The sequence below is a fragment of the Rhinolophus sinicus genome, chromosome 15, assembly GCF_057876585.1.
Source record: "Rhinolophus sinicus isolate RSI-liver-muscle chromosome 15, RSI-T2T, whole genome shotgun sequence".
Classification (NCBI taxonomy): Eukaryota; Metazoa; Chordata; class Mammalia; order Chiroptera; family Rhinolophidae; genus Rhinolophus; species Rhinolophus sinicus.
The window spans coordinates 84436928-84464863 of record NC_142515.1 but is presented as its reverse complement, the minus strand read 5'-3'; the positions used below and the strand labels follow the sequence as shown (position 1 = coordinate 84464863).

Sequence of the window (27936 nt, the reverse complement as noted above, 5' to 3'; positions counted from 1 at the left end):
GTCATGGTCGGCTGCTTACAAGGTCCCTAGTCTCACTCCCCACCATGATTGCCCACTCTACTTTGTAATTCAGCTTTCCCAAAACTCTTATCTGGCTCTCTCCCACCTCCGGGCCTTTGCGTATGCTGTTCCCTTGCCCAGGAATCACATTGTTTTCCAACACTTTTCACCAGACAGACTCTTATTTATCCTCCATGGCCCAGCTCCAATGCCCCTTGGATTCCCTGAGCCCCACATCCCTCCCCCTCCCCCAGCCCAGTGAGTGGGGTGTAGGGGGTGTCTCTGCCTGAAATTGTGTCCCGGTCCCCCCCCAGCATCATATGGTGCCTGGCCTGGCCCGTGTTTGTGGAGTGAATGAATGAGTTCATGTCATAGAGGCCTGGCTGCCAGCCCCTCCTCCTCTGCAGGTGGCCCCCCAGCCCCTGTGGTTCTCAGACACAGTTGCAAACCTACGGAAGTTGAAGGAATTGCCCCATCACCTGCTCCACTCAGGCCGCATCCAGGAGCTGAAGCAGGAGGTGCTGGGTAAGCCCCCTCCTTCCCATCTGGGAGCGGAAGGAGCAGGTCCTGAACCTCACAGTCTCCCTCTTTCCAAGCCTGGGAGAGCAAAGCGCGAAAGTCAAAATCCTCAGCTCTTCTTAGGACGCTGGGTTTCATCTGGGGCAGTTCTGTACACCCCACCGCATCCCAGAGACACTTGTCTGGAGATGTATGGAGATAGTTTGGTTGTCATGACTCGGGGAGGGAGTGCTCCTAGCATAAAGTGCTAGCTGATAGTACAGAGGGTGGGAAAGTCAGCCTTAGAACAAGACAGACCCTGCCTGTCTCTCAGTATGTTCTCCATCATCTCTGTCTCTATTTATCCACCATCTATGTCTGTCTATCTATTCATCATTTCTATCTCGCTCTCTACCATCTATCGCTATCATCTTTGCGTCCATCTATGCATCATCTATCTATCTATCCATCCATCTATCCATCTTATTTATGTATCTATATCTATCTATCTGTCTATCATTTCTATCTATGATCTATAACTATCATCTTTGTGTCTATGCATCCGTCATGTGTCTATCTATTCACCCACCTTCCTGTCTATTCATCTCTTTGTCTATCTATCTATCTATCTATCTATCTATCTGTCTGTCTGTCTGTCTGTCTGTCTGTCTATCCAACCATCTATTATTCATCCCTGTGATTCTTAACCAAGGGTGATTCTGCCCCCAGGGGACACTTGGCAATGTTTCTGTTTTTGATTATCATGACTTGGGGGTGCTGCTTCTGGCGTCTGGTGGGTAGAGACCAGAGATGCTGCGTCACACCCTGCAATGCATAGGATGGCCCATCGCAGGGAATGACTGGGCCCCCATGTCAGCAGTGCTGACAGTGAGAACCCCTGGGAGAATTGGAGGTGAGAGCCCACCTCCCAGGATGAACTGGAGGGAGGTGTATGCTCCCCACAGCACCCCCTCTCCCCACAGGCAGCTTGAACTGGATTTCCTGCCGGGGCATGTCCGGGGGCATCGAGAGCCTGTTGGATGACTTTGACCTGTGCACCCCCCACCTGGACTGTCCTGATGTGGGCCTGATTCGAGAAGCTCTCCAGCTGTGCCGCCTGGCCGTGGAGCTCCGAGGCATGGGTGAGTCTGGCTGGCCTGGCCGTGGGTCCTCTCTGCACTGACCACTAGAAGTCTGCTCTCCTCACTGAGACGCCAGCTGGATTTTCATTAACCACACACCTTTCCTGTCTACATCTGTAGGGTTTCTCCCAGTCCATCCTGTAGAACTTTGAATTGAACCTGGGATTGCTTTGGAGTGAACACTACCAAGGTAGTGCTCTACCCCTCACCCCAGCCCAGCACCTGTTTATAGAAAGGGCCAGATAGGAGAATATTTCAGGCAAAATCAAGGAAATGATTTTAATATCACAAGAGAGAAAACACATTTCCACAGATTTTTTTATTGATGAGATTCAAAATATAATGACAATAACTGAGCATGAGTTCTTGGTAACACAGGTCTACTAATGAGAAAGGCGAGGGGAATTCTTGTTCAGGGGAATAACGTTTTGCTTAATTGGGGTACAAAGTCAGTGTTTCCTGTCATCCCATCAATTGCAAACATTGATCTGTAATAACCATTTTTAACTCTCAAGGCATTTAGCTCTCAAGGCATTGAGATCTCAAGTCACTGGGCTGTCCTAGAGATTGAGGAATCTCTGAGTATTTAGTTGAAACTCTGTCCAGGGTGGTATTTTGTTTGTTTGTTTGTTTGTTTGTTTTAATTGTGGTAAAATACATGTGACATAAAATTTACCATCTTAACCATTCTTTTATGAAAAGCAATCTTCAATAATGAACAGAATGCATAATTAAATTTCTAAGAGTGGCCAGTATTAAAATGATACAGATATGGTCTATTTTATTCATATTGCAATATTATAGAAGGAAGAATAATTCTATAGATGGTCATTATTTCATATGTAATAATGTAATAACATTAAAAAATGACTAAAATGGAGCTATATATAACAACATGAATGAATCTTAGCAATGTGGAATGAAAAATTAAGTCCAACAAGACCATACATATTATACTTTTAAAACATTTAAAACTCAACAATTTGGGGTGGCCGGTTCGCTCAGTTGGTTAGAGCGTGGTGCTAATAACACCAAGGTTGCTGGTTCGATCCCTGCATGGGTGCCCTCCTTAAAGAAGAAACAAAAAAACTCAACAACTCAAAACAACTTATTTAGTTATACATATATCTGTGCTAAAATTATATTTATATATATATATATATACACATATATACATATATGTGTATAAATATATATGTATATATGTAGTCTCCAAAGTATGTTATTGGTTATAAATATGGTTAACTAGAGTTTTGGTTTTTTTTCATTCTAGGAAAGTGGCAAACTGGTGTTATTAAGGGGAAAGGAGAGCGAACTGATAATTTTTAAACCTGATAAATTTTTAAACCATGATTGATACTGTTTTAAAAATTAGTAATAGGTGACATTTATGAGCAATTATTTTGTCAACTTAACCATTTTTAAGCACACGGTTCAGTGGCATTAAGTACATTCACGTTGTTGTACAACCGTCACACCCTCCATCTCCAGAGCTTTCTCATCTTCCCCAACTGAAACTCTGTCCCCATTAAACATGAACTCCCCCTCCCCCTCCCCCAGCCACTGGTACCCACCATGAATCTGACTCCTCTAGGGACCTCACGTAAGTGGGATCATACAGTATCTGTCCTTTTGTGACTGGCTTATTTCACTCAGCATAATGTCCTTGAGGTTCATCCATGTTGTAGCAGGTGTCAGAGTTTCCTTCCTTTTAATGGCTGAATAATATTCCACTGTACGGAACGACCACATTTGTTTTATCCATTCACCCATCGATGGACCCTTGGGTTGGGTTGTTTCTACCTTGTGGTTGTTGTGAGTAATGCTGCTGTGAACATGGGTGTATAAATATTTTTTTGAAACTCTGATTTCAATTCTTTTGGGTGTATATCCAGAAATGGGATTTCTGAGTCATATAGTAATTTTATATTTAACTTTTTGAGGAAGTTACCATACTGTTTTCCATAGCAGCTGCACCAGTTTGCATTCCCACCAACTGTGCCCAAGGGTCCAACTTTCTCCACATCCTTACCAACACTTATTTTCTGATTTAAAACAAATAAGCATTCTATTAAGTGTGACATGGACAGGATGGCTTTCACTATACAATTTCCATCTGGTTTTGATTTGAGATTTTTATAAAGATGCTGAATTCCTGTATCCCTTCCATGGCTTCCTTGGAAACCAGCCAAATGCTGCTCCTCCAAGAAGTCTGTCCTGCCACCACTGAAGCTGGACACCCCCCGAACCCCCCAGCCTTTGCATTTTCCATCACTGCACACTGTTTCCATCCATCTTAGTTCTTATTTATTATTTCTGCTGGTTTTCTTTTGCATCATGTGTCTGCCCCACCAGCCTGAGCTCTGTGAACATAAGGGCATCGTCCACTTGCCCCCTACCAAGTTTGCACCCCTACGTATAGTCTAGTCCTGGCCAAGAGCATAGATTTTGAGCCACACTGTTTTGATTCCAGTCTGGGCTCTGCCACTGGTATTGTGACCTTGCAAGTCTCTTACCCTTCCAACGCCACCCCCACCTTGCAGTCCTCAGTTTTCCCATATGCAAAATGGGTTGCTTATGGATCCTCCCACCTAGAGCTTCCCGGAAGGGTATTTGAGTCAGTTTATGCAGAGCCTGCCTCCACGGTGCCATCGGGGTCCTGTTTCTGTCACATGGCAACATCAACTTGTTGATGTGAATGGCCTTGGGCAAACCATTTCTGCAGTGAGCCTCAGCTTCTGTCACCTGCAAATTGTGGGATTGAACTAAAGCGCATCTAGAGTCCCATTCAAATGCAAGATGGTGGTATCCATCATCGGTTGCGTCTTTCTCAATCACATTCGTGCTCGTCAGGGTTTGTGAAATTTGCAGGGAGTTATTTCCCAGAAAAACAGCCTTGGGTACAACAGCCCTGTTTAAGAGAAGAATTAAAAGCCCAAATCACAGCATGTTCTTTGCAGCATTCTTGACTGGCAAGCAGTGGCTCATCTAGCACAAGCAGATGTGGGAACGAATGTCACCACCAGAAGGCGCAGCTGGGCAACCTTGCGCTCTGAGCACATTCCAGCACTTTCAGTCCGCTCTTAAAAATGGGTGGATATTCCTGACTTCTGTTGCCTCAGGCTTCAGGATAGCTTGGTGTTGTGCCATTTCTGACCCTGTTTTTATTTAGAAAACTCACATTTTGTTCCGCATGGGTTTTCGTCAACATTCATTATGATTTTCAAAATATTGCATTACAATAGTATTTTTCTTGATGGTTGATCTTGTAGGTGCCACCTTAAAGTTTGCACCCGTGACAAGTGAGGCACTTGCCCATATGCTGGCTCTGACCCATTTTACCCACTAGCAAACCAAGGCACAAGGCATTGCTGCCATTGCCCCAGGCCCCACAGTTAGGATGTGCCAACAACGGGGACAAAATGAACTGTCTGCCTTCAGTGTTCCTGGTCTTTACTCATATTTGGAATCAAATTTTTTGGGTCAGATTCCTGCCTCTTACTGGCTGTGTGACCTCATGCAAGTTGCTTAACCTCTCTGTGCCTCAATTTTCCCCTTTATAAACTTGGATGATCATGATACCTCCATGTGGTAGGTAGAAAACACTGCCTCCAAAAAAAAAAAAAAAAATTCCCTTCCTAATCCCTGGAACCTGTGGCTATCATCCTATGTGGCAAAAGATTTGAAGATTTGATGAAGTTTAAGGATCTTGAAATGGAGAGTTTATCCCAGGTTATCTAGGTGGATTCTCAGTGCAATCACAAATATCCTTATAAGAGGGAAGTAGAGAGAAATTTGAAACAGAGAAGGAGAAAACACAGATGAGAAGGCCATGTGAAGATGGAGGCAGAAATTGGGGTGATACAGCCACAAGCCAAGGATGCCTGGAGCCCCCAGAAGCTGGAAGAGATAGGGAAGGATCCTCCTATAGAGCCTTTGGAGGGAGCATAGCCCTGCTGATACCTTGATTTCACACTTCTTATCTCCCAAACTGGGAGAGAATCAAGTTCTGTTGTTTTAAGCCACCCGGTTTGTGGTCGTTTGTTACAGCAGCCACAGGAAACTAATACATTCTGTAACTGTGAAATGATCAGTCCTTCCTTCCCTAACAGATACTTGTTGGGTATCTATGAGGTTCTAGGTACTAAAAACACAACAGTGAGTAAGACAGACATCATCTCTGTTCTCAGGAAACTCCAGGTCTACGGAAGTGAGCGTGGCTGGGCCATTGAATAAACATCCAAAGAAATGTCAGACTGCAACTGCCAGAAGACCTGAGCTCGGGGGCTGTGAGGATTGGAGGGTTGGGCTGGAGAATGCTTTTCACAGAAGTGACCTCTGAGCTGAGATGAGGATAAGGAGATGATTGGCGTGAGAAAGGGGAAGGGGAAGGGGAGGAAGCTTCCCAGGCAGAGAATAGCATGGGAAAAGGCCCAAAGCCTGGAAACTACCGAGTGCTTGAAGTAGGGGAAAGTGTGTCTGCAGAACAGAAAAAGAGGCAGAAGAGCATGACGGGTATCACCCCGACAAAGCAGTGCCCCTCCCCTTAACCTGAATGCGCTTTGTTGCAGAGAGAAGCATCCTGTATACAGAACTCCTGGCCAGACTCCAGTTCTTCACCACCTCCCATCCTGCACTTGTGGGACAGCTATGTCAACAGGCCCAGAGCTGGTTTCGGGTGTGCCCACATCCTGTGCTGGTGCCCCTTGGAGGATTCCTCCAGCCCCCAGGAGGACCCCTCCGGGCGACCCTCACTGGCTATCACAAAGGTGGGTCTCCCCAGCGTAGCAAAAATTCTGCTAGGCTCTCTCTTGCCTGGGGGAGTGGATGACAGGTGTTTTAGACTACTCTCTGGGGCTCCCCTCTGCTGGCCAGGAGGCCCCATGGGTGCCATCAGGCAGGGCTGCCCCTGCTGTCTCGTGCTGACTCGGCTCTCCCTGCCACCCAGGGACTGTAGATTATTAGTGTGAATACTGCTAATGAGCCCAGAGTGAGGGGATGCCAACTGCCTCTGGGGTCTTGTTTCTTAGAGTTCAGTGCCCACCTTATAGAGAGTTTCTGCAATTTGCAGGCTGCTGTTGGTAAGTCTGGAAGCTAAGGACTGGTGTTTGATTGGCCACCGAGAGGCTCATGGAACTTGTAGATTCCCACGGGACACCAGAATGTCACAGGGACAACAGGATTTAGTTCTCTCTATTAATTTGTCATCCATCTTTCATCAATCCATCCTTTTGTCCTCTGTCTGTCCTTCTGTCGATCCATCTTTCCATCATCTATCCCTCTATCCATCCATCCATTCATCCGTCCATCTACCCTTCCTTCCTCCTCCCTCCCTTCCTTCTACTCATACATCTGTCTGTCTTTCCTTCTACCCATCCATCCTTCCATCAGTCATTCATGCATCCATCCATCCATCCATCCATCCATCCACCCTCCCTTTCTACCTTCTTTCCTTCCTTCCACCCATCCACTCATCAGTCATCCACACTTCCATTAATTATTCTTCCTCCCACCCCCCTGTCCACATCATTTATTCTTCCACCCTCATCTACTCACTTACCCCCCACCCATCTATACATTCAGCCATTCACCAACTCGCCCACCTATCAATTGATGCATCCATCTACCCATCCAGTACCTATCCATTTACTCACCCACTCATCCAACCAGCCATCTGTGTATCCTCTTAGCCAACAATTCACCTTCATTCGTCCATCCCTTTTTCTCCTCAACCACAATTTCCCGCGTTGATTGGGAGGCCATTGAGTATAATTAGCTTGTGGTTCAAACGTCAGTTATGGCAACTCAGGACATTTCTTTGCCACATTGCCTTGCAGGGAAAGCTACTCCCAAGAGACAGTTCTTCCAAATTAGAAACTCTAAGAGACACTAAGTACAATGCATAGAAGAATTGATTTAGGGACAGGCACTAGAATGCTGTGTTGAGAAGAATTCTGAGACTGAATCTGATTTAATGGGAAAGAGTGTATATCTGTTAGGACACAGGTTCACATGCTGTAACAGAGGCCAAAATAGCAGTGGCTTACATAAAATAGGAGTTCATTTCTCTCTCATAACAGCCCATTGTCCCCTGAACTAGAGAGACACTTATGACCAAGCCATAGTTTTGTCCCTAAGAACAACATAAATATTACACCCAAGATCTGAATCTGGCATTTGGCAGCACTGGCTTTGAAGTCCTGGCTCTGCCACTTCCTAGATCTGTGGCTCTGGACAAGGGAATGAATCTGTCTATGCCTCAATTTCCCTGTCTGTGAAGTGGGGGCCCATTAGAGGACCTCATGGCTGAGCACTCAGACACAGCCAGCTCCAAGACACCCCACTAACTGACCACAGATGCATAAGCAAGCCCATGATGTTATCGCTGTTGTCTTGGGGGGGGGGCTGCAGGCATCACTGCCATGGCGTGGAGCCTGGAAGAGAAGCTGCTGGTGGTTGGCACGCAGGACGGCACCGTGGCTGTGTGGGACATGGCACAGCAGCAGGTGATTCACATCCTAACTGGACACACAGGTGAGGCTCGGGAGGTGGGGTTCATGATCACCTCATTTCTAGTGTCCCATGTCAATCAGTCAGTCTCCAGAGCTCCTTTACCACCAATTCACTTCTCTATATTGAAACCCTAGCTTTGTTCCTGCTTCAGTTAGCTATTGTCACATAACAGGACATCCCAAACTATAGTAGCTTCAAGTAATGGCTCACTTTCTGTGGGTTGGCAATTCAGGCTGGACTGAACTGAGCAGCTCTTCTGGTCTCAGCTGGGCTTGCTAATGCATCTGTGGTCAGTTAGTGGGGTGTCTTGGAGCTGGCTGGTGCAGGATGCTCTCAACTGAGACAACTCAACTCTGCTCCATGTGGTCTCTCATCCTCCAGCAGGCTAGCTCAGGCAGAGGCAGGGTCTCTAGAGGGTGAGCAGAAGTGCCTGAGGTCTCTTAAGGCCTGGAACTGTCCTTGAAACTGGCACTTGGTCACATTCTGTTGGCAAAAGGAAGTCACAAGAACAGTCCAGAATCAGTTAGCAGGGAAATAGACTGCATCTCTTGATGGGAGAAGCAGAATCATACTGCAAAAGCTATAGAGCAGGTTGGGTAAAGAATAGTGGTCATTTACACAATTTATCTAGCACAGTAAACTTTTCATCTGCATAGTCCCATCACTGCTGTGGTTCATTCATTTGATCAATTATCGAGTGACTACTGTATACCAGGATTGTTCTAGAAGCAAAAGAGACAGACCAGGGTCAAGACTCGGGTGAGGGTAGTGAAGTACGTGCCGTGGGTGCAAAGTTTAAGGGGACTCCCCCCCCCAAAGTTAAAAAACAACAACCCTCAGTCATCAAAATAAATAATAATTCAATACGATGTTTTAAAAAATTGAAATTAATGCAGAAATATCCACAATGAATAAATATCAACCTGTCTTAAATAAAGATAGGATCAGCAATAGTGCTGGGCCAAGCCATATTGGAACCAGAGTCAAAAGAGAAACTCGGTGATTTGGTGCCTCCTTACATTTTGCACCTAAAGAGAGGTGCCTCACCCTAATCCTGGCCCGAGTGAGACTCCACTCGTGTATTTGGGAAGATGAGCAGATGCAAACTGTGGTAAGTGTAATGAAGACAACAGGGTGTGGTGAGCTACAATCACTAAAGTGACCACTTAGGGCCTCAGAGAAGGCCTTCCTCTGAGCGGGGACATTTCAGCCAAGATGCAAAGCATGTGAAGGAAGAGGTGGGCACAGGGCAGGGGGTGGGAAGAGCATCCAGGCATGGGAAACAACTAGTGCAAAGGCCCTCGGAGGGGGCAGAGGCTGGTGCATTTACAGAACAGCAAAGGCCATGAGGCTGGAGCTTGGACATTTTATCAAATGAAAGAAGCCAGATACAAAAGCCCACATGGTGTATGATTCCATCTGTATGAAATGTCCGGAACAAGCAAATCCACAGAGACAGAAAGCAGATTAGTGGTTGTCAGGGGCTGGGGGAGGGGAGATGGGGAGTGACTGCTAATGGGGACAGGGCATCTTTTTGGAGTGATGGAAACGTTCTGGAATCAGATAGAGGTGATGGTCGCACAACATTGTGAATGTACTAGACTCACTGAATTAGACACTTTAATAGCTAAAATGATAAGGAGAGAAGGAGAGAGAATGATGGCTCTGAGGTTATGAAAATAATCTAAACTTAGCCTGTGGTGATGGTTACACAACGCTGTGAATATACAAAAACCAGTCAATTGTACCATTGTACATCAAACGGGTGAATTTTATGTCTGTAAATTGTCTCTCAACAAAGATGTTTAAAATATTATATTGTTGCAATCTAAGTATGTACACTGTTTATATATTTTTCTCAACATTTTGTCACAAACATTCTTTTGTTTCTATTGACTCTTTTAAAAACAACTTTATTGAGGAGGAATTTACATACCCTACATTTCACCTGTTTTAAATGTACAATTCAATGATTTTGAGTAAATTGACTGAGTTGTGCAACCATCCCCACAATCCTAGAACTTTCCATCATCCCTCCTGCCCCTCACAATCCAACTCCTCTCCCACCCCCAGACCCAGGCAACCACTGATGTAACTTTCTGAGCCTATAGATTTGCTTTCTGGACATTTTTTATCAATGGAATTGTACACTCTGATCTTTTGCATCTGGCTTCTTTCACTCAGTGTGATGAGTCTAAGGATACATCTGTATTGCTGTGTGTATCGATAGTTTGTTCCATTGCATTGCTGAGTCATAGTCCATTGTGTGGAAGGACCAGCTTGTTTATCCATTCATTGGTGGAAGGAAATGTACAGTGTTTCCAATTTGGGGCTGTTATGAGTAATGCTGCTATGATCCATCGAATCTTCATATTTATAATGTTTAAATGCAGCAAAAATATTTCATTTTTCTCAACACATCATGTTCCAGAGTTTTTTTTAACTTGTTTTTAAAGTTTTATATTTAGGCTATTTCTAATTGTCTGCTATTATGGATAATGCTGGGATGCATCTCTTATCAATATTTTTTTCATTCTGGCGAATATTTCCAGTGAGTGGGACTCTTGACTTGGAACGTATGAACATTTCTTTGGGTGTTGACAGGTGTCATCTTACTGCTTTCCAAATAGGCTGTTTCCAGCACAGTAATACACCCCCCAACCCCAAAGCTCCCAGCATTGGATATTTTCATTTTACCCCTTTTTTCCTGAGGGGTGGGAGTGGGGTGGGTACCGACAGTGTCTGTCAAATAAGATTCCGTTCCTCTTGTTACCACTAGGATGGCTCTTTTCCTATAGGTCTATTCGATATTTGTATTTGTGTGTATGTGAACCATCAGTTCAAGACTGTTTACCAATGGTGACTTCGATTTATTTTTTTAAGTCATCAAATTCATATTATTTGTTATCAGAAAAACTCAGTAATGAATTTATGGAAAACTGAAAGCATTAGAGACGTCTGGCAAGTGAAAGTCTCCTGTCACATGGTAGCGTGCTGGAGGTGGTTCATGATGGCTTGTGAGAGCCGATTGTGAGGATTTCAGGAAGGTTGTGAGGCGGTTGTCAAATACAGCCATTATTAAATACTACATTATAGAAACTTACAGCTAAATCCATTATATTAACACACGGTAATAAATACTCAAAACTCATTACTTTCTACTTGTTTTACTGCGCTCCACTATTGCCTCTGTTCTTGGCTACTGTATCCGCGAGGTGGGAATGAGATGCTACTGGGATTTCTTCCCAACTCCACGTTCAATGGCATCCTGTTAGTGGCTTGAAATCAGCCACAGTGGGAGTATTTACACCATGGAAATGGGCAAACACCACAGCTCAGGGTTTTTCCCATCCCCTTGCAGAACTAGTTGTTAAACATTTCCCAGCATGCTGTTGTTCTAATCCCTTCTTCCCCCAGGGGGTGTTTGGTTTCATACAGCCTTCAGCTGCTTAACAACAGGGATCTGTTGTGAGAAATGCAATCAAGGCCATTTCATCCTTGTGCAAACATCATAGAGTGCTCCAACCCAAACCTAGGTGGTCTAGCCCACTACAAACCTAGGGCATGTGGAATAGCCTATTGTTCCTAGGCTACCAGCCTGTATAGCAGGTTACTGTAGTGAATACGGTAGGCAATTATAACACAGCGCTATATTTTTATACAACTGGCAGCCCAGTAGGTTTGTTTACACCAGCATCATCACACCCACATGAGCAATGCATTGCGTTAAAATGGCTACAATGTCACTAGGCAATAGGAATTTTTCAGCACCATTATAATCCTATGCGGCGGTTGTCAAATGCAGCCATTATTAAACATTACATTATAGAAACTTGCAGTTAAATCACTTATATTAACACAAGGTAATAAATACTCACCATGATATATGCAGTCTGTCATTGACCAAAATGTCATGGTGTGGTACGTAACTGCATATATACATATATATGTATATAGATAGATAGATAGATAGATAGATAGATAGATAGATAGATATACATATATATGTGTGTATATATATATATATATATATATATATATATATATATATATATATGGTTATATAGTCAGATAAGCTTTTGCAACCTGTTCTTTTTTTCAGTTACCATCACATACTTTACCTCATTCTATATTGTATGTATATCTCTTAATTCATTTTAACAGTAATATAATGTTCTCTGTATGGGGATATACTGTAAAGCATTACTATTTGTATAACTTTTGCTTGAAAATGTCTAAATTGCAACAAACAAAAACCATCCACTATCCTGTTGGCATTTGAATTACATAGAAGTAAAACTCACTTCCTTTGTTCTCCCCCCTTTCAATCTCCCCATGGATGTGATCAATGTTCACAATTTGTTAGATGCCAATAGCAAATTTTCTCTAGTCTGATGCCAATATAGCCCTGTACAGGCTCAAGTACTTTGAGATTTTGTGAAAAATCAGATCATGCTATTTTGTATACTGGGCTGCAACTTGCTTTTGTCACAATATATTGTAACAATATTTTGTAGTGGTTGAGAACGTGGGCTCTGGGCTCAAATCCTGGCTCCATTACTTATTAACCATGTGGCTTTGGATAAGTTACTGTATTCTGCTGAGCCTCAGTTTCCACATCTGTATAATGGGATAATAATCATATCTGACAGTCATTATGAGAATTAAAGGAGTTTAGTGCATGTAAACCACTTACAACTATTCTTGGTACATAGAAAGTACTCAGTAAGTAGTAGCTGTTATGATAATTAATAATGATTATCATGGTTAGGTCATTGAATATATACATCCATCTTATTTTTAATGTCTGCATAATATTTTTTATATGGATGTGATGTATTATTTAACCAACCCCCTTTTCATAGATAGCAGGTTGCTTGTGATTTTCTTTTTATATTAATAATACTGCAATTAAAGTTCTTGTGACTCTTCACACACCTATGCTATTATTTCTGTGATAAAACATTCCTAGAAGTGGGATTTCGGAATCAAATGCATGCTTCTCCTTTATTCTTTTTCTTAGCTTTTTATTTTGAAATAATTATATAGACTAACAAAAAGTTGCTAAGATACTATAGAGAGTTCCCATGCACCCTTATTCACCTTTCCTGAGTGGCAACGTCTTACATAATTGTAGTGTGTTATTAAAACCAAGAGATAGTACATTTTAACTTTTAATAAACGGTACGAAATTACCTTCTTACAAATTTATATCAACTTAAGCTCCTGTCAGCCAAGTAGGAGAGTAACTGATTTCTTACATCTTTGCCAGCACTCCAGCAATCAATCTATACAATTTTTGCCAATATGATGAGGAACAATGGTATTGGTATTTCACTTCGCATTTTTGAGATGACTGGTGAGGTTGAGCCTCACTTTCTAATGCTTATTGTCTACTGTACCAGTTTTGTGCATTTCCTGTTTATAGTCTTTGTCCAATTTGTAAGTTACTTACATTTTCCTTGCTTATTTGTAAGAACTTTTTATTTATTAAGGAGAGTCTCCATGTGTCTGTTATATACTGCAGATATTTTCTCCCAATCTGTCATGTGCTTTTCAGTTACATTTTACCCTCCTGAAGTTTTCCATTTTTATGTAATCCCCTTGGTACATTTCCCCCTTTTATGTGTTCCAAATTTCACGTTTTGCTTAAAAAAAATCTCTCTGAGATTATACAATCTTCTACCATAATTTTACCTTGCTTTTCTTACACTCCCTGATGATGCTGAACTTTCATTAATTTCAATAACCCCCTGTTTATTACAGATGCAATGTCTGGGCAGTTGATTTAAACCCTTCCAGTTTTTGCACCCTCGTTTTAGCTTTACCACATTCCATTATTTGTACTTTGGATATGTTCGAATCCATCTATCTTTTCTTTGGTAAACCAGGGAATTTCCAAGCCAACAGGCATTTGGGTAGTTGGAAAGTCAAAATGTTCCCAGCTAATATACTCTCCCCGACCCTGGCCTGCTGCAGGAGAGGTGAAGTGTTTGAAAGTGTTCGCCAAAGGGACACTCGCCATCTCCGCCTCCAAGGACCGCACACTGCGCTTGTGGAACTTACTCTCTGGCCGGGTGAAATTCACCATTTGGGACAGAGGTACAAATGATCCCACTGAGCCTCAGATTGGGAGCCTTTATATGGATGAAGCAAAGAAGATTGTGTATTCAGCATCTAGTTCAAAGGTAACAAAGGTGGCTAATACAAATTTAGTCACGTGTGGCTAAATTATATTTTTATTGGACAGTGTAGGCTTAAATATGAAAGAAGCATTGGTTGATTTCAAAACTGATTAGAGAAATCATCTTTGTTATCAGCAAAAGTTTGAAAGACCAGTAAAGAAATAATAAATAATAATAGATAATCCCAAAGATAATCCCACTCTTAACATTTACATGATTTTACTTTATGTGGTGTGTGCATGTCCAAGTGTGTGTGTGTGTGTGTGTGTGTGTGTGTGTGTGTAAAACAAAATTGGGATAAAACCATATATAAAACTGTATGCTGTTTTATAATGCTATTTGTTCATTTGTCCATAACCTTAAGCATTCTTAAAAACAGCATGCTTAGTGACTTCATAAGATTCCATTGCATGACTCCACTATAATTTATTTAACTAACCCTTTATTGTTGGACATATAGGTTGTGTCCAGTTCTTTGCACTTTCAAATAACTGAGATAACTTTCCTGATGCATATATCTTTGTGTGTATCTCTTTAATGCAAACCCCAGAAGTAGAATTAATGGACAAATGTTTAACATTTACATGGTTACTGCTGATAAAAAGGTACTTTGGGGTTTTTTTGGTGAGGTTAAACAGGAAACCTGCTTTAACTAATAATTACTAATAATGGCCATATATGTCGATGCATATGGCATGGCTGGCCTTTTTTCTATTTTTTTAAAACTTTTTAGATTTATGCAAAAGTTATAAAGATATTACAAAGAGTTCCTATGTGCCCTTGATCCAGCCTTCTCTAATGTCAATATCTTACATAACTATATTTGTCAAAACTCAGGCATTAATATTGATAATTTCTATCAATTGAACTCAAGGCTTTATTTGGATTTCATCAGTTTTGCCACGAACGTCCTTTTGCTATTCCAGAATCCAATCCAGGATACCTCTTCCCTACCCCCTTTTATTTTGGAACTGGCAGAGTGTTGAAAATAAAATGCATGAACCATAAAAAAAGAACAGGTCTTGCATTCAGCTCTGGGAAACACGCAGCCTAGATCTCCCGCTAAGTTTTCTCTTCTTTTTCATCCCATCCTTCCATTAGGTCAGTGCTTGGAATCTGGAAACGGCAGAGCTGGTTTTCCATATCCTGGGAGACACCTCTGACCCTTGGATGTTCATGGCAGTGCTGGCTTCCTGGGCCACATTGCTGACCGTGTCCGAGGGCGGCATGGTCACTCTGTGGAGTTCAGCCACGGGAAAAGTGCAGGGGAAGCAACACTTGTCCAGCATCAAAGAAGAAACACCTACCTGTGGGGTCTCGGTCCAGAAACCAGGAAAGGTGGTGATTGGGTTCAGCAAGGGTTCCGTCTCTTTGGTAAGCAGCTTTATTGAATATGACGCTAACATTCACTCAGTACCAAAGTGCTCAGATGTCCTAGAAAGGTGGGAGAAACCATCTCCCCTTTATTTAATAAATACCACTTGGTTTCTTAATTCTACCGTGTTTCCCCCAAAATAAGACCTAACTGGAAAATAAGCCCTAGCATGATTTTTCAGGATGACATCCCCTGAATATAAGCCCTAATGCGTCTTTTGGAGCAAAAATTAATATAAGACCCGGTCATATTTTTGGGGAAACATGGTAGGTATTTACAATTTAGCACAGTTCAGAAAACATCTATTGGTGGGCAATTGTTGGCTCTCAGTCCAGTTGGGGATACTCTGGGAGACAGTGTAAAAACTGTGTCAGAGCTGTCCCCACTGAGAAGCTAGGAGCTGGGATACCATTCACCAGGTCCATTAGTGGTTGGGTGAGGTCTGTTCCCAGGAGCGTTAACATAGGGCCCATGTGTGGTGGAAGATGGAAGCAAGAGAGAATGAGCTCCATTTGCCCACGTTAGTAACTACCTTAATGAGCCACATTTATTGGCCGCCTTCTCTTCACAGTCTCAACTTTCTACTTTCGACCAGTGTTTGCTGCAACCAATTCCCAAATAAACTACTTGCACCCAATACTATTCTCAATGTCTGCTTCTGGGGCAACCCAAACCAGATTCTTGGCAAAATGTAAATTGGGCCAAAAAGCTGCAGGCAAAATGGAAGGTAGTCTTCAGCACCCTCGAAAAGTTGGTCAGGCTATAAAGTAGAGAGAGCTATCCTATAATTTGGAAAACTGATGGTTGGAGTGTAAGGAATGGGTCCAGTATCCAGACCCCAGCCCTACTGGAGGGAAAATCTTGATACCACCCTCAAAACATTTAGGACTGTGGTCAATGAATTTAACAAAAATACAATCAAGCCCAGACTGAGCGGATGCATAGATTAGATTGATTCAGACCCCTCCACACTAGAGGCCCAACAGAAGGAGCGTGTCCTTTTATTAGGGTAAATATTATTTACTTTAGGCTCAACTGTCCTTCTACATAAAATATCTATTATATTACAAAAATTATGACACCACAAGGAAGAAAATAGGACCATATTCAAGAACAAATTAGGACCATAATCAAGAGCAAAAGTAGACAATAGAAGCAGACACACAAATGACTCAGATGTTTAAGTGATCAGACAAAGAACTTTAAAATATGTACGATAAATAATGGAGAAGGTGAATAACACGTGTGAACAGATGGGGAAATTTCAAAAACTTTAAACCAAAGCTAGAATAAAAGTCCAAATGGAATTCTAAAAATAAAAAAGACAGTGTCAGAAATGAAGAATTCATTTGATGGGCTTAACGGCAGACTAGTCACAGCAGAGAAATATCAGTGAATCAAAGACAAGTTAATGGAAATTATCCATCATAAATATAAAGAAAAAAATCAATGCGGGGAAATGAACAAAGTATCTGAGACTTGTGGGACAATGTCAAATGTCCCACAGAGGACAGAGGAGAGAATGAGAATGCTGCAGAAGTAATATTTGAAGAGATAATGGTTGAGAATTTTCCAAAATGTATGTAAAACATCAGCCCAAAGATCCAACAGCTGACCTCAAGCAGGGTGAAAAGAAAGAAAACTACATTTTGGCAATCATAATCAAACTTCTGAATAGCAACGTTAAAGATAAAAAATCTTAAAAGCAGCCGGAGGAAAAGACTAATTACATATAGTGGATGACAACGATAAGAATGGCAGCTGACTTCTCTCAGAAACAACAAGGACAGAAAACAATGGGATCTGTAACTTGGTGAAAGAAAAAAGCAAAACCTGTCAACCTAGACTTCTACATCCAGTGAAAATATCACTCAACACTGAAGACAACATAAAGGCATTTCCAGGCAAGTAAAAGCTGAGACAATTTGTCTCCAACAAACCTGCTCTGTAAGAGGTGCTTGAGAAGGCTGAAGGGATATAATACCAGATGGAAGCTTAATGAAGGAAGGGCATCAGAAAAGGTAGCTAGGAGAGAAAGCTTAGCTCAAAGCTGTTTGTGTCATACGAAAGTCAGAGAAAAGGGAAGGAGGCTGAATGAACACGTGCTCAAAGACTGTAATTATTTGGTCCTGGGAAAAGCAGTCTCTTTGTGCCAAAATTCCTGAGTGGTACCCAACTGTCACTCTTCACCCAAGCTGACCCTGAAATAGTCAAATCCAAGTGCAAGTCAAGATGCAACACCACTAGACCTGCAAGCCAGGAAATAAAGATCATGCATATATCAACCAAGCATCTGATATTGAAATACATGAAACTTAACAACAAGGATTTAAAAAATGTAAGAAGGACCCCATCCTGCTCTAATAGAAATAAACACACACACACACACACACACACACACACACACACACACACTTCTTATGAGCAGTTGCACAGGGCAACTCCAGATCAAGGCACTGACTCTGAGCCCAGATAACCGACTGTGACCTGCCTTTGGTCATTGTCATTCACCGGAATTTTGAAATTGATTTCTACATAGAGTGATTATACCAGGAATGGGAACTTTATTTTATTATCTAAATGTTGATGTTTTTAAAACACCTTCCAAGATTTATCTGGTTCAGAAAAGTGCGTGTAATGGAGCTCTTACTTTGAACATAAAAGTGTGTATTTTTATGAAAAGAAAAGCCATTTCTTGGACACTATTTTACCTTCTTCATGAGGATATCAATTGGTGAGCTCTTGGGAAAGCAACCTTGCAGTGGCTCACAAGATTAGTAAGTCACAATCCCATTGAACCCAGCAATTCTGCTTCCAGGAACCTATCCTAAATACTTGCAGGTGTGTATATGAATGTAAACACAGTGTGGCTACATTTTATGTGACTTTGACTTAGGTAAATTTGAAATAATATTATGAAAGTATTCCATCTCATTTTATGAGCACATTTGAAATAAGGGAAATGCAAAAACATTTTCAAGTGTTTTCAGCATCTCATGATTGGTAGACTATGTTTACACTCATGTCAACGGGAGCAGCAACGCCTGGTGGGCAGAAACACCTGCTGCCCTAGTGGAAGATTCCTCTCAAATTTGGCATGTTTAGATTATCTGAGATCTTCAAGAATATACACCTTACTTAAAAATGAGAGCAGCTTGGACGATGGCATTTGCTGTAACACTCTATGTAATAAGAAAACATTAACATGATCTCTGATGTCCTTCCATAGAAAAGTGTTTATATGAATTTAGGAACTTCCATCCTATGGAGGATTATGTAGCTATAAAAAAATCAGATAGTCTGGAGCAGTACTCAGCAAACTGTGGCCTGCTGTCTGTTTTTGTTTGTTTGTTTGCTTGCTTTGTGCAGCCTGCAAGCTGAATGGTTTTTCTAATTATAGTGGTTGACAAAAAATTTTTTTAATATCTTACAATGTGAAAATTCTATGGAATCCATATTTCAATGTCCATAAATGGAGTTTTATTGGCATACAACCACACCCATTTGTTTATATGCTATCTATGGCTTCATTTGTGTGATAATGGCAAAGTTGAGACTGTATGGCTGCAAAGCCTAAAATACTTACTATCTGGCCCATTACGGATAGTGTCAATTCCAGATGTGTCAATTCCTGGGCTAGAGGTACTTTCATGGAAATTACAACAAATTTTCAGGGAGCGTTCACTGTACTAAGCATTATTTAGTCACTTTATGTCTGTTAACTTATTTAACCCTCAAAGCAATGCCAAGATGTAGCTCCTGCTATTTTCTCTATGTTACAGATGGGTAAGCTGAGGCAAAGAGAGGTAAGGTCACTTGTCTAAGGTCACACAGCTAGAGAGTGTCACAGATGGGATTTGAACTCAAGCAGTCTGGCTCTAGGATCCAGGTTCTTGACTGCTGTGCTAGGCTTATCCCCCACCTACCTCCCTGCTGGCACTATTGACACTTGAGGCAAGGTGGGGGCTCTGCTGTGGGGGGCAGAAGGGGGCTGTACTGTGCATGCCAGTATGTGTTGTAGCAATCCCTGGCCTCCACCCACTAGATACAAGGTATCTCCCCAATATTAACAACCGAAAATGTCTCCATTGCCCAGTGTCCTCTGGGGAGGCAAAATCACCTCCCAGTTGAGAACCACTGCCCCGGACACATTAAATGAAAAAGCAACTTGCAGAACAATATCTGTGATGCATTGTACAACAAAGGATGCTTCTGTAAATGTTTATCTAGTATGCTAATGGACACTCAGCAAACAGTCCCTTCTGGGGAGAAGGAAGAATAATAGGGAAGGTGAAAAGATGCACCAGATATTTCTTTTTTAAAAAAATCTTACAGTATTGTTGTTTAATTTGTTTAAGTTTTTTTAAAAATCATGTTAAAAAAAATAGCAGTTTTTTTAAAAATCATGTTAAAAAAAATATCAGTTTCCGTGAAGAAATTCACTTTCTCCTGGGCGTGCTAAATAAATGTTGAACAACTATTTTTAAAATATTGGCTTGAATTGGTGCAAAGGACTCACTTTCCTGGACTGCTCACATGTCCCCCCCACCCACCCAAGATAATGAACATAAAGCTTTTGGCACGTGGCCTATTGGTGGTCAGGTGCTCAAAACTCAGTAGCTGGATTGGGGCTGAGAATCAGGATTAATGAATGAATCTTCCTTTTGGATCTGAGCAAAATCGGTTCATTTCTGCAACTCAGGAATGGGGAGAATGAGGCTGCCTTCTTCTGGCTCCAAACTGTGGTTTGATTTTATTTGAGATCTCCAGACCTCTTCTGGGGCCAGAGAACGAATGCGGGAATGTTCTCTGGGTCCCTTAGTTGGTTACAACTACATCAACAGTAATAATAATACCTGCCACTTTAGGAGGGCTGACTATGTGCTGACTATGTGGGGGGGGGGGGGGTCACGCTAACACACTTCTTAACCCGTGATAGCCCTGTGAGGTGGTCCCTGTATTATCACCCATTTAACAGATGAGCAAACTGAGGCACCGAGGGGTTAAGGAATTTGCTTAGAATCACATTGCTGGTGAGTGGCAGGGCCCTGCATCAGATTCAAGCTCTTGACCCTGAACGCTTAACCCTATGGAAATGCCTGATAGGCATCTTTGACTTTGTGCAGGTTTCCTCTGAAGGAGACAGGCTGCTGGAGAAGCTTCCAGAAGCTGTGGGGTTCCTGGTCATCTCTGAAGACGAGTCACTTCTTGCTGCAGGTAGCATTTAGCTCACTGGGGAGTGATGAGGAGGCAGTTCTGGATTTGGTGGGAACTGGAGAGGGGCTTTGGGAGAGGACGGAGTCCTAGCTCAGTGCTCAGCAAACTTTTTCTGCAAAGGGCCACATAGTACACATTTTTGGCTTTGCGGGCCCAACGGTCTATCCCAATTATTGAACCCTGCCCTTGTAATGCAAAAGCCACCCAGACAATATTTCAAGTGGGTATGGCACTGTGCCAGTAAAACTTTCTTTATGGACACTGAAATTTGGATTTCATATCATTTTCACGTAGCATGAAAAGTTAATCTTATTTTGAGTTTTTTCAACCATTGAAAAATATAAAACCTGTCCTTAGCTCATGGGCCATGTAAAAATAGGTGGTCAGCCAGTTTTCGCCCCCAGGCTATAGTGTGCTAACAACCCCTATTCTGGGCAAATCTCCTAACCTTTCTGGGTTTCTGGTTCATTGTCTTTGAAATGGGAATGGTTGTCTCTACGGGATAGTCACAGGGATAGAGAGGGGCTGGGTGAGAGGATGGGGTACACTCAGGGGTGAGCCAGCCCACACAACCCCTGCTAGCAGGAAAGATGGACAAGTAGGTAGGCACACAAAAAAACAAGAATTGGGGCCATGGGAGCATGTGACAGGGTTCCCTTGTTTAGTCTAAAGCAGTCAGGGAAGGCTTCCTAGCAGAGGTGACAAACAGATGTTCCAGAGCCTGATCTTTTTTTTGAAGGACTATTTATTTTCAGATCAGTTTTAGGTTCACAGCCAAATTGAGCAGAAGGTACAGAGATTTCCCATAGACCCCCCACCCCCACACTTGCGTAGCCTCCCCGACTATCAACATCTCCCTCCAAAATGCTGCGTATTTACAATCAATGAACCTACACTGACACATCATCACCTAAAGTCCATAGTTTACATTAGGTTCCACTCCTGGTGTTGTACGTTCTATGGGTTTGGACAAATGTATAATGGCACGTCCATCATTATAGTCTCATATAGACCGGCCACATTAATAGCCATGTGTGGCTTGTGGTGACCCTACTGGAGAGTACAGGGCTGGTAGGTAAACACTTATCCTCCAAGATTGACTGATGGATGATGAATTGATATATACCCTCTATCCTGTTTCCAAAAGAATTTCAGGTGGCTTAAGTACGTGTAAAAATGCAGCACGGGAATTAGAAACGAAAGAAGAAAGGAAAACAGGGGTAGAGGCACAAAATAGAATCAGAATTGAGGCCAGAAGCATTGAGGAGCTCAGTGACCTAGAAACGTGTTACAGTTGGGTTTCAAGTGTGGCTCTTTCCAGCAGCCAATAAGAAGAAGGAGCCTGGACTGTTTCCCCATCCACAGTGTTGGGGACCGACCTGTTGGTTAGGAGATGCAGTCCTTATTCGCCTGCCTCCCTGCTGGGGGTCCTCTCCACACAACATTCACCCAGCCCTTATTTGGAACGCAAGTGAGCAGCTCCCCTTGGGTAGGGTTGCCAGGTAAAATACAGAATGCGCTGTTAACTTTCAGATAAACAACAAATTGAGTTTTCAGTATAAGTATATCCCATGCAATATTTGGGATATACTTACACTAATAAAAATTCTCATTGTTCATCTGAAATTCAGATTTAACTGGGTGTGTTGTTATTGCTGTTGTTGCTATTTTGCAACATCTAGCAACATTTTCCCTCCCTCATCTCCCCCTCCGTCACTCTGCTCCAGCCACACTGGCCTCTGTGCCCCTCAGGCACACCAGGCCTTTCCCGCCTCCTGGCTGTCCCACGCTGTTCCCACTCTTCCAGTGCCTGTCACCTCCTCATCCCTGTAAAGTCAGCTCACATGTCCTGGGCCATAAGAAACTATCACACAAATGTGGTGGCTTAAAACAATTGGAATTACTTCTCTCACAGTTCTAGAAGCCAGACGTCCAAAATCACAGCGTTGGCAGAGCCGGCTCCCTCCACAGGCTCTAATGAAGAATCCTTTTTTGCCTCTTCCAGCTTCTGCCTTGTGATTCCTTTCCTTACCTTGTGGCCACACCTCTCCAGTCTCTGCCTCCGTCTTCACATTGCCGTTTCTGCCATGTGTGTCTCTGTGGCACTTTCTCACAGCACCCAGTGCCCTGATTTCATTGTCCTTATCACAATTATAACCATTTTATTTTCCTTTCTCCCACCTTCCCTTGCTTTTTTTTTTTCCTTCCTTCCTTCTATCTTCAAAGCATGTTTACTCTGTGTCCAGCTCTGTGCTGGGTTCTGGGTTACTGTGAGCAGCCCAAACAGGCAGCCCCAGCACTGTAAAAACTCAGAGTGTTGTGATAACAAGTAACTTGACTGTTTTTCTGGGAGCTCATTGATCACTGTCATCCCCATTCCCCAATGGTAGGCTCTGTGAGGACGGGGGCCACGTCTGTCTTGCTCACCACTGTATTCCTTCCCCTGGCACATAGTAGGTGCTCAAAAAAAATCTCTGTTGACTGAATTGAATTATTCTTACGCTCCTCCAGGAATAAAAGGCGTAACCGGGTCCCTGCCGTTTCAGGCTTTGGAAGATCAGTGCGGATATTCTTGGCTGACTCCCAGGGGTTTCATCAATTCATGGCGACTGACCTTGAACACGAGGACACAGTGGAGACGGCTGTTTTTGGTGCTCAGAACAATCTGATTGTCACTGGGTCCCGGGATGCTCTCATTCAGGTGAGGGGGAGACCCAGGGCTTGTCATCCTCACCTCCACCCCCAAAATGAAAGGTATGATTCTTTAGGGATCTTTGGACTTCAGAATACAGACACACACACAAACAAGTACAGGCAAAACAGGGTAGGTCATTGGGAGGACATGGGGGAGTCTCCGGGGACCCAACAACAGACCTGGGGGAATTCCCAAAATATTCAACAAAGGAGATAGCTTCCCATTGAACCTGAAAGACTAGGAGAATTTTAACCTTCAGTGTGGAGCAGGGTCAGAAGGGAGGGAAGGAAAACTCCTGTTAAGCTCAAAGGTCTCAAGGCTGGTGAGAAAAGTATCGGTTCTCCAAAGATCTGGTCTCAGCACATCTTTACGTTCTTAAAGATTATTGAAGACCCCCCCAAGAGTTTTTGTTTATGTAGGTTATACCAATTTGATTTATATATTTTAACAAGTGATTTATTTTGGAATAATTTTAGGATTTACAGAAGAATTGCAAAGAGAGTCACAAAATATATGTCTACTCTTCACCCAGTTTGCCCCAACATTCACATCTCATATTACCTTGATCCCTTTATCAAAACCAAGAAATTAACACTGGGGCAATACTCTTAACTGATCAGTAGATTTTGTTCCACTTTTACCAGCTTTCCAACAAATGTCCTTCTTTTCGACTCCAGGATCCAATCCAGACCCCACCTTGCATTTAGTATCTATTGACAATTACCATATGAAAAGTTAAAAATGAGGAAATACTTATCCATTCATTCATTAACATGACATGTCAACATAATAATATACTTTTATGAAAATAGCTGTTTTCTGAAACAAACCAAAAAACTCATGAGAAGAGTATCATTGTTTCACATTTGGGCAAATCTCTTTCATGTCTGGCTTAACCGAAGGGAATTGGATTCACCTATTTCATTCTGCGTTCACATACCTATTGCAATATCACATGTCCCACAACTTTAAAAAAAACTCCACTGTTCGTTTGTGAGAGGAAGACTAGAAAAGGCAAGTAATAACTAGAATGATTATGAAAATAGTTTTGCTTCTGCAGAGAAAGCTTGGGATACCCTCCCGGAACACACTTGGAGAACTGCCATGGCAGTACAGTGGTGAGATGTGGGGGAGTTTGAAGGGGCGGGGAGCCGTGAAAGTCCTTGAACCTCAGCTTAAGACGTCACCTTAGATGGCAAAATGGACTTACGCATGTTGCTAAGCTGTGGCAGCATAAGAAAGAAGTCACCTCTACCTCTCTGCTCTCCCTCCTCAGGTGTGGAGTCTGTCAGAGCAGGGGAGCCTGCTACATGTCCTGGAAGGTGTCGGGGCCCCCGTGAGCCTGCTGGCCCGAGGTGGGACCTTGGTGGCATCTGCTTCCCAGCAGTCCTCGTCCTTTAAAGTCTGGGACCTTACTTACCCTCAGAAACCGCGGGCTTCTGCTCCATTTCTGGACCGTACTGGTCTCACTGCCGTGTCACACAACGGGAGCTATGTTTACTTCCCCAAAATTGGGGACAAAAACAAAGTCACCATTTGGGATGTGGCAGAAGGTTTGTATGATAAAAGATCATTCGTTTGTGTGGGTAAGCTTTGCGTTGAAGTCCCTGCCTTGGTCTGTTGGTGCAGCTGTAACAGAATGCCATCGACTAGGAGGCTTAAACAATAGACATTTATTAATCACAGTTCTGGAAGCTGGGCGTCCATGGTCAAGGTATTAGCAGATCCAGTACCTGGTGAGGGTTCTCTCCCTCATTTGCAGAGGGCCACCTTCTCACTGTAGTACCTCACATGGCAGAGAGCAGAAAGAGAGCAAGCTCTCCTGTCTCCTCTTATAAGGGCGCTCACTCATTTCATCGTGAGGGCTCCATGCATCCCCCTGACCTAATCACCTCCCAACGGCCCCGCCTCCGAATGCTATCACATTAGGTGTTAGGATTTCAACATATGAACTTCGGGAGGACACAAACATTCAGTCCGTATCACCCCCATAAGGCCAGTCAAGTTGGAGGTGGCTAATAGCAAACAGGATTTAATTTTATAAATTTCTAGCCTAAGGTAATTGATAATTGATTGTCAGTCTCTGCTTTAGTTCAGGTTTCCCAGAAACAGGGTATGTGACGGGGATACTTGCACAAGTGGTAGATAGAGGGGCAACTACCAGGAGAAGCCTAAGACGGGGTGAGGACGCAGGTTGGGGCTAGGAAAGGACTAAGCAAGGAAATGCGCTCAGCCTGACCCCACAGGGAGCCCCAGAGCATGAATTGCACCTCAGAATTGTCCCATCTCGAAGAAAGGGGGCAGCCTTTTGTACCCCCTATCAGGCAGTCATTGGCCTGGTGCCATTCTTGGGAGGGGGGCAGGCACAGGCCCAGGCATTTCCAGATGAGGGTTCCCTGCACCAGAGGGCAGTATACAGCCTTGGGGTGAGCGAACTGGCCAATACAGGGGGGCTGGGCGTGTCACCAACAGTGTCTGCTATAATCCCCACTGAGCAAATGGAGATATAGAAATTTCTGCTTTATGATGACATAATACAAGAAAATAAATTCACTCTGGAGTCCATGAATTCATGGATTTGACAGATGTTTGTTTAGTGCCGGGCTCTGGGGGGTCAGCAAGACAGATTCTTGAAGTGCGTGCCTGCTAGTTGTGGGGCAAAGCAAGACGCGAAACGGAGTGTGGTGGGGAATGGCTAAGAGTCTGCAAACTCCAGATCGCGGCCCAAATCTAGACAGACAGACCCATTTATTTATTTATTGTCTGTGGCTGCTTTTGGGCTACAAAGGCAGGATTCAATGGTTGCAACAGAAAGCATACAGTCTGCGAGGCAAAAGTATTTACTATTCAGCCTTTACAGAAGTTTGTAAAGGAAACATTTGGGATGAGGTCTGAGAGATCATGTGAGGGGAGTAGGAAGTCCCTGGAGGGTGGTAGGCAGGGCAGTGAGAGGATATGATTTTCGTTTTTAAAACTTTGGATGGTTTGGGGGACAGAAGTGGAAGCAGGAAAACTTGTAGTAGCCAAGTTGAAGCTTATGAATAATGAAAGTTTTGAAAAAACCGGGAGAGCCGCGGAACAAGCATTCCTTTATCCATTCTTGATGCAGTCTTCTCCCCGTGGTGGCAGGTGAGGAACAGGATACCCTGGACACTTCCAACGAGGTCACGTGCCTGGAGGTCGCTGAGCAGGCCAAGCTCCTTTTCACTGGCCTCGTTTCTGGCATCGTCCTGGTGTTCCCCCTGAATTCCAGGCAGGATGTCCTGTGCATCCCCCCTCCAGAGGCCCGGAAAGCCATCAACTGCATGGCCCTGAGTAAGAGTGAGGAGCACCTGGCCATCGCCTATGACAGCCTTGTCCTGGTGTTGGACCTCAGCCTCGGGGACCCCTGTCTGGTCATCAACGGGCCAACCTACACCTTCTATACCCAGCTGCCCGAGACCATATCCCGTGTGGCCATTCTGGCCAATTACCGCGTGATCTATGGCATGACCAACGGCGACCTCTTCCTGTACGAGTGTGCAAATTCCAAAGTGTTCCCTCTGGAGGCCCATGGGAACCGGGTAACCTGCGTGGAGGTCAGCCACAAGGAGCAGCTGGCAGTCAGTGGGTCCGAGAAAGCCCTGCTCTGTCTCTGGGACCTGCAGGCATGCAAGTGGAAATTCCAGATGAGTTACACGGTGCGTGGCCCCCCACACCACATGCCTGCTAGGTCCTAGCACTAGAAAACGGATGACAGGCATCCTTTATTAAGTGCGCACACAATATGCCATCAACCAAGGTCAGGACTAGTGTAAGGCAAGTGAGGCACTCACCTCAGGAGCGGCGTTTAGGGGGTTGCCCCAAAACTTGGCAATCAAGAGAAATGATATTTAGATGCAATGTTTTTTGTTAAAAAATCACAACAAAGGCAAAAGATCCACAAAGAACAAAGTCATCAATATTTTCAATAAAGACAGGATCAAATCCTGCACTAACACAGCCTGCCTTGCTCTCCTCACCCCAACGATGTCACTTTCACTTGCTGGTTTTGACCGCACATCCGATGCCAGCCTTCTTTCTGGCACTGAGGAAGCAGCTGTGACCAGGGCAGACACCAACAGTCATACATTTTGGAGCCACGGTCTAGTGGAGGAGACACTGTGAGCTCCGTGAGTGCAGGATTTTTTGTGTTTTGCTCACTGAGGTGGCCCCTGTCCTTAGGACAGCTCCTGACATATCCTCCTCTGGGCTCAATAAATGTTTGTGAAATAAAATCAAAGTAGAAAATACATGATGGGTTGGGAAGCAACAAGGGCTTTGGGAAAAAAA

At 43.4% G+C, this 27936-nt stretch overlaps 1 protein-coding gene across 9 annotated transcripts in view; it reads left to right on the top strand.

The window, feature by feature from the left end:
- The window catches only part of NWD1 (NACHT and WD repeat domain containing 1), a 61695-nt gene that overhangs the window by 26652 nt on the left and 7107 nt on the right, over positions 1 to 27936 (top strand). For 7 of the 9 annotated variants that reach the window (XM_074337972.2, XM_019737029.3, XM_074337970.2 and 4 more), the window contains 10 exons: positions 408 to 525; positions 1482 to 1640; positions 6212 to 6409; positions 8052 to 8174; positions 14133 to 14341; positions 15440 to 15712; positions 20840 to 20930; positions 23477 to 23631; positions 24902 to 25178; positions 26755 to 27305. In XM_074337972.2, coding sequence (XP_074194073.2) covers positions 408 to 525; positions 1482 to 1640; positions 6212 to 6409; positions 8052 to 8174; positions 14133 to 14341; positions 15440 to 15712; positions 20840 to 20930; positions 23477 to 23631; positions 24902 to 25178; positions 26755 to 27305 — 2154 coding nt within the window. The remainder of the gene's footprint in view (positions 1 to 407; positions 526 to 1481; positions 1641 to 6211; positions 6410 to 8051; positions 8175 to 14132; positions 14342 to 15439; positions 15713 to 20839; positions 20931 to 23476; positions 23632 to 24901; positions 25179 to 26754; positions 27306 to 27936) is intronic. The other 2 variants (XR_002137792.3, XM_074337973.2) reach the window with 2 other exon arrangements.